General features: G+C 36.3%; 1 protein-coding gene across 1 annotated transcript; it reads left to right on the plus strand.

Moving 5' to 3' along the window:
• The first annotated feature begins 3,335 nt into the window (after window positions 1–3,335).
• NDUFA5 (NADH:ubiquinone oxidoreductase subunit A5) lies at window positions 3,336–16,096 on the plus strand. Its single transcript, XM_059933496.1, has 5 exons — window positions 3,336–3,425; window positions 3,734–3,778; window positions 7,668–7,784; window positions 12,746–12,811; window positions 15,929–16,096. The coding sequence occupies exons 1-5, from the start codon at window positions 3,405–3,407 to the stop codon at window positions 16,028–16,030; spliced, it is 351 nt and encodes a 116-aa protein (XP_059789479.1). The 5' UTR covers window positions 3,336–3,404; the 3' UTR covers window positions 16,031–16,096.
• Window positions 16,097–16,387: the final 291 nt, after the last annotated feature.

Consider the following 16,387-nt stretch of genomic DNA (forward strand, 5'->3'; position numbering starts at 1 on the left):
TGCCCTGAAAACTGAGATGTTTTCTTCCTTTTCTCATGCCTCTCTCAGGTAAAATCTTTCTGAGAAGATATTCTAGGCAAATATTCTAACTGTTTAACTGTGGGTAAGATCTGGCCCTTCACAAAAGAGTCTGTGTCATTAAGAAGCAGTGTAGGAGGTCCTAACCCTCCCAGTTAATTAATTTTGGAGAAACAAGAAGTCCCTTGTTGGGTAGGCTAGAGGTCCTGCAGAGCAAATTGTGTTACAGATTTTAACTCTAAGTTACCTGGCCTGCTAACTTTATTTGCAGAAGAACTTTCCAACATCTATCTCCTTCCTGATGAGGATTCCAACATTTATCCCTCTGGGAACACTTACCTCAGAATATAGTGCATTTGGTGCCCCTGCTACTCACATTAAGACATTCCCAAATCCCCTTCTGATATCACAGATGCCAAGGTTGATTTCCCTTTGTAGCTAATTCTACTGCCACCAGCCATAGGACACCACTATCAAGCCCCTTCCATACATAGCCCCACACCTCTGCAAAGGGATTAGCTCAGAAAACCTACACAATTTCCCACCACATAGAACTGGTTAGCTATGCAGTACCTTAGCCAGGATCAGCTAGGTCTGTTTAGCAGTGGTGTCTTCAGCAAACGTCGTACGGCAGAAGCTTGAACCCAAAGTTACAACCAATGAAAACACATGCGTCTTTTATAATCCCATGATTCTACATTCTAGAACACATCCCACAACGGCAAAAATTCTTAGAATCTGGAGGGACAGGGAACAAAGACTGTGACCTCATAAACTTCCATTCATCTAAGTTCCAGTGACTATTTCAGCATTGTCTGGTTTGAAAAAGAGGGGCATTTCTTCCCAGTCCTAATGTGGCTTTCTGAATCTAATCTAGTGTGTCCAAATATATATGTCACCTTTGTAGAAGCAAATGGGTACATCAGATGATTTGTTCCAAATCAATAGTTACTTTATGTTTGTGTTTACATCCATGCACATGTGTATCTTTAAAATGCCGTCGACACATGCATATTCATTACTATATATTTACTCTGTCCTGAATTGTAATTGTGGATGATTTAAATACTAGAAGTTGGAAATTATGATGGAAGTTATGGTAAAGCCTAATTCTTGGGTAATCTGAACTGGAACGATTATATCCCCATAGCTCATGTTTCCAGGGGCAGCTATTCTAAGAGAAGAGAGGAGCATACGATCAAGCTAATGTATTACTCAGTGTTAGTTTGTGCCCAAGGGAACAAAATTCAAATTCACCCGTGGATTTCAGTCATAGGTTTTGCATATCTTCAACTAACTATTGTAAAATTATTCCCCAAAGTGATTATACCAATTCACTCCCATCAGCAGTGTATGAGTATTCCTGTTGCTTCACATCCTTGCTAACACTTGGTATTGTAAGTCCTTAATTTTTGTCCATAAGATGGCAGTAAAATTATAATTAATTTGCATTTCCTTGTTTAACAGGGACGTTGAGTCCTTTTCATGTCTATTGATTCATCCTGTTTCCATTTCTGTCAATTGTCTAGTCATTTTTTTTGTTTATTTTTCTACTGTATTCACTAAAAATATATTAGTTGGGTGCCTATTATGTACCAGGTACTATTTCAGGCACATGAGATATGGTAGAAAAAAATTTCCATCCACATATGGCTTATATTCTAGAAAGGATGATACCCCCAAACAATATAAGTAAGATAATTAGATAGCATATTAGAAGCTGATAAGGGCTTGTTGCAAAGCACAGGCTCTAGGTGTGCAGGCTTCAGTAGTTGTGGCACAAGGGCTCAGTAGTTGTGGCTCTCAGGCACTAGAGCACAGGCTCAGTAGTTGTGGCGCACGGGCTTAGTTGCTCCGTGGCATGTGGGATCTTCCCGAACCAGGGCTCGAAACCGTGTCCCCTGCATTGGCAGACGGATTCTTAACCACTGCACCACCAGGGAAGCCCTGTGAAGTATTTTCTAAAAGGATTATTCTAGCTACTGGGTTGAGAATGATAACAGCAAAATAAAAAATAACAAAATCACTTGTGTGGTTCTGTGTTCCATGCACTGAGTCAGGCACTTTACATATATTAACCCATTTAATATATTCCAGAGAGGTAGGCAAGAATGGAAGCAGGAAGACCTGTTCTGGTTATTAGTTCTTTTCTATTTTTTAATTAATTTTTATTGGAGTATAGTTGCTTTACAATGTTGTTAGTTTCTGCTGTTCAGCAAAGTGAATCAGTATACATATACATATGTCCCCTCATTTTTAGATTTCCTTCCCATTTCGGTCACCACAGAGCACTGAATGGAGTTCCCTGTGCTATACATTAGGTTCTCATTAGTTATCTATTTTATACGTAGTAGTGTATATATGTCAATCCCAATCTCCCAATTCATAGTTCTATTCTTACTGATTTATGTAAGTTCCTTATATGTTCTAGGCACCACTTATCTTTTGGTGATTATATGTGGTTGCAAATATCTTCTCCCATTCTGTGGGTTGTTTTACCATTTAAGTTATATATATTCTCAATTTGTTGTGCTCTTCTCCCATTGACTTTTTAAGCAAATGCCCTTTTTAACTCCAGTCATCCCACAATTTTCAGTTATTTCTTCTTCCCTGCTACCATTCATTGCACTTGGCACAAACCTCTTTTGGAACACTTAACAAATTACTTACTAATGCATGTCTTCGTCATTGTTCTGTGAATCTCGCGATGACAGATGCTGTTTTACAAACTTTGTCCCAGCAACTAACATATAACGGGTGTTCAATACATGTTTGTAGAGGTAAGTGAAAAAAAGGTATGGTGCGGTATCACTTCACCTGGGAAAATGAGAAAATGGATGTACTTCAGTGAGTGAAATGAGAGAAAAGGCTTGTGATGGGAAATGTTCTCTGGCTTTGCTTTGCCTCATAAGACTGAGAATACTGAACTAACCTTTGCACCCAAGAGATCACTGAGACGATAGCTCCGCGACCACCCTCATTTTACTGCACACTACGCTGTGGAAGAGAGGAATTCACCAAAGGTTAAGACGAATGCAGGTTCCTAGAGTGACTATGACCTCAATCTCCTGGTGTGTTTTTGTAGCTTGGAGGGTTTCCCTCAACCTCTGGGCAGGCAGGCAGCGTGAGAGGGTCAGGAACTGACACGTAAGACACCTAACATAACCTTTGCCCCACCCTCCTGGTTTAGAGGCTTTGTGCACTCATTGCGCATGCGTCACTTTTTCTTTTAGGAATGGGCGGTGCAGAGCCTTTGCCGCCGTAAAGAGCCTCAGGGGGCGGGGCCAAGCTGTTTCCAAGGTGACGGAGTGGCGGCCTCTGTGGTGGATTGAGCGGGTCTGGGCGAGTTCCCAGAGGGCTGCGCGTCCCGGTTGCTCGGCGCTGTCATGGCGGGCTTGCTGAAGAAGGTGAGGCGGTTGGAGGTCACTGACGGAATTTAGACTGTGGGGATGGAGTCAGCCCGCGGGTGGTGGCCGGAACTGTCACGGGCTTGGTGGTGCTTCTGGGGGACTCATTTTCCTCTGCCCTTAGGGGTGACCAGGTTAGCGGCTCCGATCGGAGAGGGAGAAGAAAACTCCGAACCAGCGGCTTTGAGAGACCGGTAGCTGGTTTTAGGCCAGTTTTAGCCAGGACAGTAGTGGTTTTGCTTGTCTTAGCGTGGGTACGCGGGGAATTGTAGTAAACAGCATGAATCGTGTTCTGTTTTTTTGAACAGACCACTGGCCTTGTGGGATTGGCTGTATGTGAGAGTCCACACGAGGTATGTACCTCTTTTTTTCCTTCCTGAGTTTCCAAGGAAGCCTAGAATCCTGCGACTTTGTTTCTTGAATGGTTAGCGGGATACGGATATTGCAAGCCCCAAGTTACAATTCAGCGTGAGCTCTTGAGTCAACAGCGGTATTTAGTACTTGGTTTATCTGGTACCACGTTTTTGTTTGGTTGTTTTGCTATGATCTCTTTCTCAAACCATTTTCTTGTTGACTTTTTCCGTGGCATTCTAGTGGCTCACTGGTACTTTTGCGAGTGTCTTCCCAGATCTGTATCGCCATTTTCCACCTTTCCCCCCGCCTCACCTTTTCTTAGGTGCCTTAGATTCTGTACACTTTCGATTACCAAAGATAGCGGTCTAGCAGTTGCCGCCTTTTGTCATCCGTTTTCCCTTCTAGTAGGTCTTTCCCGTCAGTATTCAGACATTCTTCCATCAAAAAAAAAAAAAAAGACCTCCCTTGATCGTTCTCCTCCCTCCTATAATCACGCCATTTCTCTCCTTCCTTCTCTTTTACAGGTAACTCAAAAGTTATCTGTACTTAACGGTCTCCTATTTCTCTTATTCCATTTTGAAGGCACTCCAGTCAGGCTTGGCCAGACTGTTCTTTTCAAGGTCACCATGCTGCTAAATCCGATGGTCAGCTCACGTTTCTCAATTTATTAACCCAGTAGCAGCATTTGACTTATTTGGCACTGTCCATCAAACACTACTGTGCTTCAAGACACCTCAATCTCCTGGTGTGTTTTTTTTTTCCCTACTTCTTTTGGCCTTCTCCTTTTCTGCTTATCCCTCATATCCCTACTTCTAAATGGTGGAGTTCTAAGACTTTGTTCTTGGGTCTTTTCTCTATTTGTATTTGCTCTCTGTTGGTGTCTGGACCCATTCCCATGGTTTTAAATACCACCTACACACTGATAACTCTTGGGTTTCCGTGGCAAGCACACTGACCTCTCTCCCTTTATGGAAGTCTTGTATATTTCATTACTTAGGGGACATCTCCACTTGGATGTCAGGCAGGAAACCTAAACTTAACGTGCCCAAAATGGGGTTCCTGATCTTCTCCCCAAAACCTGCTCTGCTCTCAGGTTTGCTCATCTCAGCGAACAGCAGTTCCATTTTTCTATTCACTCAGTCAAAAGCCTTGAAATCATCTTTCATTCTTTTCTTTCTCTCACACCCCACATTTGGTACTTCAGTAAATCCTCTGGGTTCTACCTTCAAATGATATCCAAATTTTGATTACTTCTCACCACCTCCTCTACTACCCTATTCTCAGCCGCCATCATCATGGCTGTGGATAATTGCATTTGCTTCCTAACTGCCTCTCCCTGCTTTTCACTGCCTCAGTTTGATCTTTTTTCGACAAAAGTCAGCCTGCTAAAATGTGAGTCAAGTCATGTGACTCCTTTCCTCAGAATTCACCAGTGCTTTTCCATTTCACTCTAAATACAAAAGTGCTTACAGTGGTTTTCCAGATCGCTATTCAACGGACTGTATTCTACTGATTGATCTTGTATGTTGTCTCTATCTACTGGATTGTAGGTTTTCATCAAGACAGGGATTTTTTATTCTTTTGTTCACTGCTAGAACTATGCTAGCACATGGTATGTGCTCAGTAACTAATGTTTGTTGAGTTAATGTCTTGTACTCATTATGAGTTCATAATGCCTTTAGACTCATTGTCTAAAACTGAACTCATGGTTTTCCCTTTCTAAATCTGTTTCTTCCACTGTGGAGTATTTTTCTTGATGGTATCAAAATCTTTCTACTCTGCAGGCTGGGAATTGGACATCATAGTTGATACTTCTCTTACCTCTTTTATCTTCATGTTCACTCCAGTGATGAATTTTGTTGATCCTTTTCTATAACAGCTCTCCATTATGACCTCTCTTTTTTTGTCCTACTATTATTACCACAGTTTAGTCCCTTGTTCTTGTGTAGAGATTTGCAACAACCTTGTTACTGGCCTTCTTCTCTGTTGCTCCTTTATCCTATTCTTTTAACTCACTACTGCCAGATTAATTTTTCTGAAGCACACATCTAATCACAATTTCCCTAAATCATTTAATTGCCCACATAATAAAGCCCAAATGCTTTAACTTGCCATGCAGAACCACTTACAGTCTGATTTGCTTTTTCTCCAACCTTATCTCCAAAGCATTTTCTCTGTGTCCTATATTCTAGCCATGTGCTGTCCAATAAAAATATAATGCAAGTCATAAATATAAACCATGCTTGTAGTACAAAATTTTCTAGGAGTCACTTTTTTTTAATAAAGAAAAAGTTAATATATTTTATTTTACCTAACATATCCAAAATATTACCATTTCAATATAAAAATTAATGATACTTTATAGTCTTTTTTTCATACTAAATGTTCAAAATCCAGTGTGTAGTTACACTTAACAGCACATCTTAGTTCAGATTTGTCACATTTTAAGTGCTCAATGGCCAAATTTGGCTAGTGGCTACTATATTAGACAACACAGTTCAAGGGAAATAGAACTATATAATAATTACTTTACATTCCCTGTATTTTCTGCCATTCAATCCTCTGTATGTATTCTATGTGTAAGATTGCCTTTCCTAACATCTTCAAATGTCTAAGGCCTACCATCCCTCCAGGTCTATCTCAGATGCTGCCTTTTCTATGAAACCTTCTCTGGTATCTGCTGATGTGACTCTTCTTTCCCCAATAGAATAATAATGCTAACATTTATTGAAACTTAATGTGCGCCAGGTACTGTTCTAAGTTATACAAAATCCTATGAAGCTGATATTATTAACATCCGCATTTTAGAATCCATGTCTCTTACCAGGCCTTTCTATTGTCATGCCCTTTGCTAAAATTGAGAAGAAATGAGGCTAAACCACCCCTCACACACACACACACACACACACACAAAATTTAGATTATATGTTATCTAACAAGCTCTACATTAGTATAGTAAAATACCCTCTATTATGGAACATCATATTCAAATATAGAAGTAATGTCTAAATATGCAGAGCACTTTTTAAGAAAAATGATTCTTAGAGGCCCTTAAGGTTGGTTTTGTTTATTCATATATATGGTGAATATATATGAATGAAATTAGGTATTAGCATCTACGGTTTCATACAATTAAACTAAAACAAATTTCAAATTAAATTTCAAAGAAATAATGAAAAATCCTCATCACATATCTATATTTATGATTATACTTAATATTTATGAACTGTGAATTAGGGTCTACTATAACAACTTTTTATCATATGACTTTATTGCTGGCTGCTGTATTGAACTTTAAGTTCAGTGTGCTTTAATACGTGCTGCTTTAATATGTGCAGTGACTCAGTTTTCTTGCTGCTTTTTTCTGTTGAGCCTGTGGTGAAATCTTCACATGGTACCAACTTGATCATAGTCACTAAGCCTAAGCACTGAAGTATCATCACTACATTCCATTACATTTGATCATACTGATAATATACTGCTTATATATTTTTCTATTTCTATAGAAATTCAAATAAAAATTTTTTTAAAAATCAGAATTTTCAGTGCTTAGGCCCTCAATTTGAGACATACTGATTTAGTAAGTGATTTAATTTATCAAAAAGATTGTTAGCAATAAGTTAGAATGCAGTTTTATTTTTGTTATCATACCTTTAACTTCTGTACAACTTTTTTCATACATACAAATATGAAGTTTCCGTCTTTATATTCACATTTTTCCTAAGTTGTAAAGGGATCGATAGGCATAGACATGAAGAAGTTGCAGCAAGGAAAAGTTAAATGCTTTTTAAAAAAACAGGTGGGAAGTTTTTTTTTTAATAATCGGTGAGACTTTTTAAATCTTTGGTGACATTTTAAACTGGAAATTTGTATTTTTTGTCTTTTCAGAGGCTAAAAATATTGTATACAAAGATTCTTGATGTTCTTGGACAAATCCCTAAAAATGCAGCATATAGAAAGTATACAGAACAGATTACAAATGAGAAGCTGAGTATGGTTAAAGCGGTAAGTAGCTAACTTGATTTTGTTTTCTTGGATGTATGGTATCCAATGCAACATTTAACAAAAAAATAAAAAATTCAGTTCATTACTTTTTGCATATTCTGCACACTTTCGTCTCTCATTTCTATTCTCCTTCCTTCCGTGCATTTCTTCCATCCTTTCTCCCTTTCACTCATCCAACTTCTGTTTATTGAGTACTTTTTATATGACAGGCACTATAAATACAGGAGTGAAAGAATAAGATCAAGTCCCTTCCTTAAGTTAACATTATAGCTTTCTTTTATCTCTCTTACCTGTCTAGTCCTTTATTGATCTTTTACTTCTTATCCATAGATATATCAATCTTTATTTCATTTTTCTAGTTTTAGAGTAGAGAAGAATGAAAACAAAACCGAAAAAAATATGTATATTGTGTTTAACAACTGTCAGGAATAACTATTTTAAAAAGTGCTTTGTTATGAAAAGAAGAGGACCAAGTTAGCTCTTAACTACCAAAAATTATATTGAGCATGTTATGGACAGAATGTTTGTGTCCTCCCAAATTCATATGTTGAAGCCCTAACCCCGCAGTGTGGAGTAATTAAGGTTAATGAGATCATAAGAGTGGTACACTGATCCAGTAGGATTAGTATCCTTCTAAGAAGAGATACCAGAGAGTTCGTGTTCTCTGCCATGTAAGGACACAGCAAGAAGGTCACTGTCTGCAAGCCAGGAAGAGAGCTCCCACCAGAAATGGACTCTGTCGTACCTTGATCTTGGACTTCCAGTATCCAGAATTGTGAGAAAATAAATTTCTCTTGTTTGAGCCATCCAGTCTATGTATGGTATTTTGTTATGGCAGCCCAGGCAGACTAATACAAGCATTTTACAGCTTCTGAATCAAAGGCCCTAGACAGGCACACAATAGACTGCTGCTAATTCTTTTATACCAAACTATATTGCACTGTTGTTAAATTTCCACACTAGCAGTTATTTCGTGGACTTTTGTAATTATCCAAAATAGTGTTCATAAACTCCAAAAGTTTAGAACCACTTATACATGTAATAAGTGACCCTAATATAGTTTTCTTATTATTAGATCACCAAACTCTGTAGTCCAGAGATAATTCTTACATTTTCTGCAGGTATATGGCAAAACAGTGCAATTTGATTTGGAACTTTTATTCTTATCTTGGCAGTTCTGGAAGTAATTCACAGATTACAAGTCTCTAAAGGGGAAATTAACATTTCTTTTGAATTCATCTTTCTTTAAGGAAAATGGGCTTATGCATTTTTTCCCATCTCATGGTAAGAAATTTCTCTTTTTCTTTTCATGAGGTCAGTCTCTTCAGCTGTCTTTTATTCTCTGCTTTCCTTCTCCATAACCATGTTCCCCTTTAATCATTTCTTCTCTGTTTCTCTTTTAGCCTCCCATTTTATTATCATCTTTCAGTTAGCCTCAAAATGTATTTAGCTTTTTCCTACCTTAAAAGAAAAAGAAAACTTATCCTTATATTTTCCTTTACTTTTGCCAATATCACCCAAAGAAGAGTTCACTGTCATTGCTTTCACTTAATAGTTCTAAAATTCTTTTCTCTGACCTAGGCTGTTTCAGTTGCCTTATAACTAAATTGGTCTGTGTTTAGTTCTATCATATTTCATTATATGCCCCACGCTGCCAATAGAGTCTTTTTTTCAATATGTAAATCTGATCATGAGATCTTCCTGCTTAAAACCTTACTATGGTTTCCTGTTCAGTGTTTCTGAAAGGCTGAGTTTAAGGATTTATGCTGGGCTGGTTGTGTGAAACTCATCTAGCTACCTTTATCTGCATGATTTTGACGTATAGCCAGGTTTGGGAGCCTCTGGCTTACAGGATGAAGTCTTTAGCATGGTATGGACTTTAGCCCCCCCAAGATCTGGCTCTAAGTTACCTTCTCAATCTTATCTTGTCGTTTCCTGTTTTGTACACTATACTTCAGTAATACCAGACTGCTGACAGTTATGTGAGTTCCATGCAATTTTATTTTTGGTTTCTTTGTATTTTCTCTTCCCTCTTCCTGGAATACCCTTACCTTGTCTGCCAGGCAGTTCTTACTCAGTCCTCAAGATCCGTCACTTCCTCTGTGAAGCCTTTTATGTCTTCTCTACTAGTCCATAAGCTACTTGTGAATTGCGGTCATCTTTGTATCCCAAGAATCTAGCTTAGTGCCTGACACTTAATGAGGTCCTTAGAAATATTTGTTTATCCAAAAGGCTGTATACAAATAATTTTTTAAAACACCAAGTGCTATGTAATAGCTGTATTGCTGAATCCTGTTTGATAAAATTAACACAGATTTTTTAACCCCACCCATAGAGCCATGGAATCTTCAGGGAATATTGTAATGATTATAAAGTGTCTAAGCCTAAAATGGAAATAAAAGTAAATATTTTTTTCAGATTATACTAGGGAGATAGTAATAGCATAGTGGTGAAAAGCATTGGTTTGTGGCCTTTCCAAAATTTTCATCTCAGCTCTAATACTTACTTGGTGAGTTGGCATATTGCCCATTTTCTCTGTCTCAATTCCCTCATCTATAACTTGGATATAATAATACCTGCCTTGAACACTTGTTGTTAGGACTGAATGGGTAATATATGTACAGTGCTTAACACATTTGCAAGCATATAGTGAGCATTCAGTACATGGTACCTTATTAAGCTTGGTGGCATTATGCCGTTAGTAAATAAAACTCACATTATTGACCCAACTTAAGTAAGACAAATTTTGAATTGTTTTCCCAACACAGGCTTTTCCTGAGTTGAAAATAATGTTGAATATTCCTTGCCTTCTCTACATTCTCCCTCCTGGGTGTCATGACAGTGACCAGCTTCCCTGTTTTGTTATTAATTTTTGGCTTCATAGCTCAGTCATTTTGAGTTAAACAGTCTTTCTCAAACATGTTCATCTGCTTTTTTTCCCTCTCTTATCTAACTACTTTGTATTTATTCAAGAAACACTTAATGCATGTCTATCATATGCCATGTATGGTTCTGGGCATGGAAGCTAGTGCCTACATGGCAATGAACAAAACATAAAAGTCCCTGCCTTGGAGATTATACATTAATGATGGGAGGCAAAGAAATAAATAAGAAAAATAAGTGAATGAAGAAGTACATTCCATAGTGTGTTAGAACATAGTAAGTGCAGTGAAGGAAATTAAAGAAGGAAGAATGGTGTGTATGAGGGTGATGAGGGGTGTTATAATATGTATTAGTTTTCTATGGTTGCTGTAACAAATTACAACAACCTTGGTGAGTTAAAATAATAGAAATTTATCGTCTTATATTTCTGGAAGCTAAAATTAGTATCAGGGGCAAAAATCAAGGTGTCGGCAGGCCTGCACTCCCTTTGGAGGCCTTAGGATAGAATTCATTCCTTGCCTTTTCCAGCTGTGACGGCTTCTGTTATTCCTTGGCTTGTGGCTGAGTCATTCCAGTCTTTACTTTTTCTTCTTCCATGTGTAATTTCCCTCTGCCTCTCTCTTATAAGGACACCTATAATTGTATTTAGGGCTCACTCAGATAATCTAGGATAATCTTCCCATTCCAAGATCCTTAATCACATCTGCGAAATATTTGCCATATAAAGTAACATTCATAGATTCCAGGGATTAGTTCATGTACAGTTTGTGGGGCATTATTCCAGCCTACCACAGTATAAATTATCAGAGTGGTTCTCACTAAGAAGAAGATGTATGAGCAAAGACTTTGATGGAAGTGGAGGAACAAGCCATACAGATATCTTGGGCCAGCCAGCAGATGCCCTGAGACAGATGCCAATTCCTGTAGAAAATAACTTTTTTTTTCCTCCCTCTTTTCACTCCATTTATAGGCCAAGAAGCTACCCTATTTACACCTTATTTACATATGCATGTGTATATATAGATCATGGTTTCTGGCTCTCAAAAAGCTTGGTCTACTAGAAAATAAATATATGTCATTGAATGTTCTAGTTACTATATTAACATTTTTTTTTTTTTTGGAGTCAAAATAGGGAAGCACAGTGGCTATTTTATTTTTAATTATTTTTTTTTAACTTCTTATTTTGCATTGGAGTATAACCGATTAACAATGTTGTGATAGTTTCAGGTAACCTTTTATTGAAGAATAATGTACATAAAGAAATGTGCAGACTTTATAAGCATAGAACTTGATGTATTTTCACAAAGTAATCACACATGTCAACACTGAATCAAAAAAGAGGACATTTCCAGAATGCCAAAACCCTTTCTTATTCTTCTCAAGGTTACTACCCTCCTGAAGATAACTACTCTTCTGACCTCTAATACCACAGATTCATTTTGCCTGGTTTTGAACTTTTTATAAGTGGAATCATCAATATGTATTTGTCTGGTTTCTTTTGCTTAATAATATGTTTGAGAGAATCATCTATGTTGTTGCATATAGTTGTAGTTTGTTCATTCTCGTTGCTCTATAATATTATATTATATTCGGATACTACAGTTTATTCATTTATTCTATTATATATGGTCATTTGGATTGTTTCTGGTTTGGGGATGTAATTTATGCTGCTGTGAACATTCTTGAACATGTCATTTGGTTAATGTATTATGCATTTCTGTTTGGCATATACCTAGGAGTAGAGTTCTGGGTCATAGGGTGGCATTTATTTTTAATGCTAATGCTTAAGAGGAAATATAGGAAGTACTAAGAAAATAAAGTATTATTTTAAAATCTGTATTTTAGAGAAACTGAATTAAACATATTCTTACCCTTGATAAGCACATCAATAAACATTTAACACTTTTAATATTAAGACAGAAAAGCAATAAAATAGTAGAGAGATGAAATGGCTCTTAACCAGATATTTGGTAAAAATTAGCAAGGGTACAATGAAAGAAAAATTAATTACATTTGTCATATTAAGTGCTTTTTGTGCTTCTTTAACTATTTTTTTCTTTTTTTCCCTTAAATTGTAGGAACCAAATGTTAAAAAACTAGAAGAGCAACTTCAGGGAGGCCAAATAGAAGAGGTGATTCTTCAGGTAAAGAAAAGTTGACTATTCAGATGTTTAGCTTCAAATGTTCAAAGGCACAATGTTATAGAGGTACAAAACTGACATTCCAGAAAGAAAAGAAAACTAAACTTTTTAATTTATATCAATTCATCCAATAGAAGAGTAACCACATAAGAAAATGCATACTCTGACATGTGTATGTCAGTTAAATATTTATCATTGATTATAATTTGAATTTATGAGGCTTTTGTTGGAAGTTTGGAATTTAATTAGCATGTTCTTATTAGCCTTTCCTTAGTTCAAATTAGTAACAGTATTATTGCTATTTGAATAATTTATCTTTTTAGATACATATACTTTTACACTTTAAAGGGTTACTATATTTTTAATATGGAAAAATACAGATCTTTTGAGTCATAAAATTAAAATGTAGTTTCATTTTTATTTTTGACTCTTGAAGGTTAAATTCTTAAAATATGTTTTTGTATTTCATGTTTTGTAATTTATATTGTTAAAGTTTTTACTCTGTCATTTGTTTTTAGTGTTTTTCTTATATATTTCTTTGAGATTTTTTTCAAATAAAAGATATTAACCTTAAATTTTTGCTATATTGTTTTTTTTTCTTTTTTTAGTCTGTTCTTTGCCTTTTGACTTTTCTCCCATATGTAGAGGTTTTTAAATTTTTTACTTGGTCAAATCACTCTCCCTCTGCCCACTCCCCTTTTAATCTCCCCTCCTTCCCAATATTATATATAGGTTTAGAATGTCTTCCCCTTATAAGGGTCTGATAAATGTTTAATTCTGTTTCATGTAATTTTTACGTTTTTCATATTTTTAAAAAATGTAAACATTTTTTTCTTACGTTTTCTTGCCTTTTATCAGAATCTCTTACCAATAGACATAATATATAAATTTGAAAGAATTGTTAGATGGCTCTGTTAAAAGAGGAATGGAGTATTCAGACAGCTTTCTATAAATGTAGACTGTTTCAGTCATTCAGAGGCCTATTTTCTTCGCCTTCCTATTCATTTGCCAGGTTGAATATGGTACTAGATAAAGTGTTATGGGAATTTAATGCAAACTTATTATTATTGTCTTCCTTCTGTTCCTCTTTCTTTTCTACCTGATTTCACTTTGATCATAACTTTAGTTTAGCTGGTACATTAATTTATCATGCAGGTATAGTCGTAGGGTACATTAAGTATTTTTACGTTATCTGTGCAGTTCTCAAATTTTCATGGGCTATGCTAAGGTTAAATTTTAATAATGCTTTATTTAACCCATTAGATCTAAAATAGTATCATTGAAACATATCAATGTAAAAAATTAAGACATTTTACATTTTTTTATACTAAATCTTTAAAATCTGGTGTGTATTTTACACTCTCAGCACATCTGAATTTGAACTAGCTACATGTCAAGTGCTCACTCAGTAGTCACAGGTAGGTAGTGGCTACCGTACTGGACAGCCCATTTCCAGAGGGACATATGAGAGGAATGAGGAAAGGGTAGTGTGTCGGAAGCCAGAGAAGAGGGAGGGAGTGGATACAGGCGCCACATGCCAGCTGAGTCCAGCTCCCTGAAGTAGGGCTGACTTCAGTGGTGTTCAGGGGTAGGAACCCTCCTCAGCGTGCAGTGACTTTTTGGGGGCATAGAGAAGGCATGAATGTTCAAGAGACAAGAGTCAAAGGGCATTCAGAGAGAGAGTCATCCTTAGGGATAGTTTTAATCAGTATTTTCTCATTTCAGCATTAGGAAATGCCTCTACCCCCAGATTTCTGTTTATCTACTCTTTTTAACTCATTGTTTATATACATTTTAGACTGTTGCTGCTAAACATAGACTGGCTGTTTCACACCACTGACATAAATGAGGCATTGCCTTTTTTTTTTCCTTAGTTGTGGCTCACGGGCTCCTTAGTTGTGGCTTGCCGGCTCCTTAGTTGTGGCATGTGAACTCTTAGTTGCAGCATGCATGTGGGATCTAGTTCCCGGACCAGGGATCGAACCCAGGCCCCCTGCATTAGCAGCTCAGAGTCTTAATCACTGCACCACCAGGGAAGTCCCAAGGCATTGCCTTTTAACTGGAGAATTATAGCCTCTGATAGAAACTAAGCATTCATTCTGTGTTTGAATTCTTTCTCTGATGTCCTGACAAGTGTTCAACAGTGTTCTTCTTCTAAGTTGGCCAGAGTTGTCATAGGTCTTTTTGCTGTGGAAAAAATGTGAAATAAGAAGATAGCTAAACAGGGAGATCAGCTTGGTGCTTTGTGTCCAACTGGAGGGGTGGGATAGGGAGAGTGGAAGGGAGACGCAAGAGGGAGGAGATATGGGGACATATGTATATGTATAACTGATTCACTTTGTTATACAGCAGAAACTAACACACCATTGTAAAGCAATTATACTCCAATAAAGATGTTAAAAAAAAAGATAGTTAAAATATATTTGTTAAATATGTTGTAAATTGTGTTTGAAAGGAAAAATTAAATGTAACATAATCTGATTAAGGAAACTGATTTGATTGATCAGTAAAAATACAACTCTTGTATGCTCTTACACTTCACAGATCACAATTTTACAGATTGTGGGTCTAAAGGATTATGGATCATGAAATCAGTTTAGGTGGATTGTGACTAGTTTTTTTTTTACATTCAATAGAAAATAGAGTGTATGACAGCTAGTAAAGGTGATGATATTTTTAGTTTTGTTTTAGTTGTATGTGCATCTTGTGGATCCCTTAGTAAAAAAAAAAAATTTTTTTAAACGGTGGGCCATGGTAAAATAAAGTTTGAAAGCCATTAACATAGATTAAGAGACATACTTCTTAAGAGAATTTGTAGTCTAAATGGTGAAACAGACAATTAAGATCAAAAACTCACCAACTAAACTTTTGAACACTCTAAAAGCAAATTTTAATCAAATAGAAGAAATCAAAAGCCATCCTTTCTTACTTATGATGATTGTGTAGCTGTGAGAATTAAGGTAATTTAATTAATGATGTTCAACATGTGATGGTGGAACAGCTTATTATGTATTAATATGAAAGAAGTAGCTCTACTAGTTTATATTTCAGTTATTAGCTGTGATAAATATCTATTAGACAATATAATCAAACGATCTTTTAAAAATTTCTTATTAACAGGCTGAAAATGAACTAAGTCTGGCAAGAAAAATGGTGCAATGGAAACCATGGGAGCCTTTAGTGGAAGAGCCTCTTGCCAACCAATGGAAATGGCCAATATAAGCATCATTAAATGACTTGTGTGTTTATGGGAAACTGATGTAATTAAATATTCTGTTATATTAAAAATATTTCCATATTATTGACATCTTATAATCAAGAAAACTGATACAGAACATATATAGGAGACTTGATAAAATCGCTGATTATGTAATAGGGACTTGTGAATTGGTTTTTGATTTGTAGAGCATTCATTCAAATTATTTCAAAAATATTTTTTAAAACAGAAATGTTGTGGGAAGATTTGAAAGTTAATTGGAAAAATTCCTATAGATCTCCAATGCAGGGGCCATATTCAAAAGGTGAAGTATTTTTAGTAATATCTTTAACATGTCATTTAATTTTTTTTATTCTGAAAAA

The sequence above is a fragment of the Balaenoptera ricei genome, chromosome 9, assembly GCF_028023285.1.
Source record: "Balaenoptera ricei isolate mBalRic1 chromosome 9, mBalRic1.hap2, whole genome shotgun sequence".
Taxonomy (NCBI): Eukaryota; Metazoa; Chordata; class Mammalia; order Artiodactyla; family Balaenopteridae; genus Balaenoptera; species Balaenoptera ricei.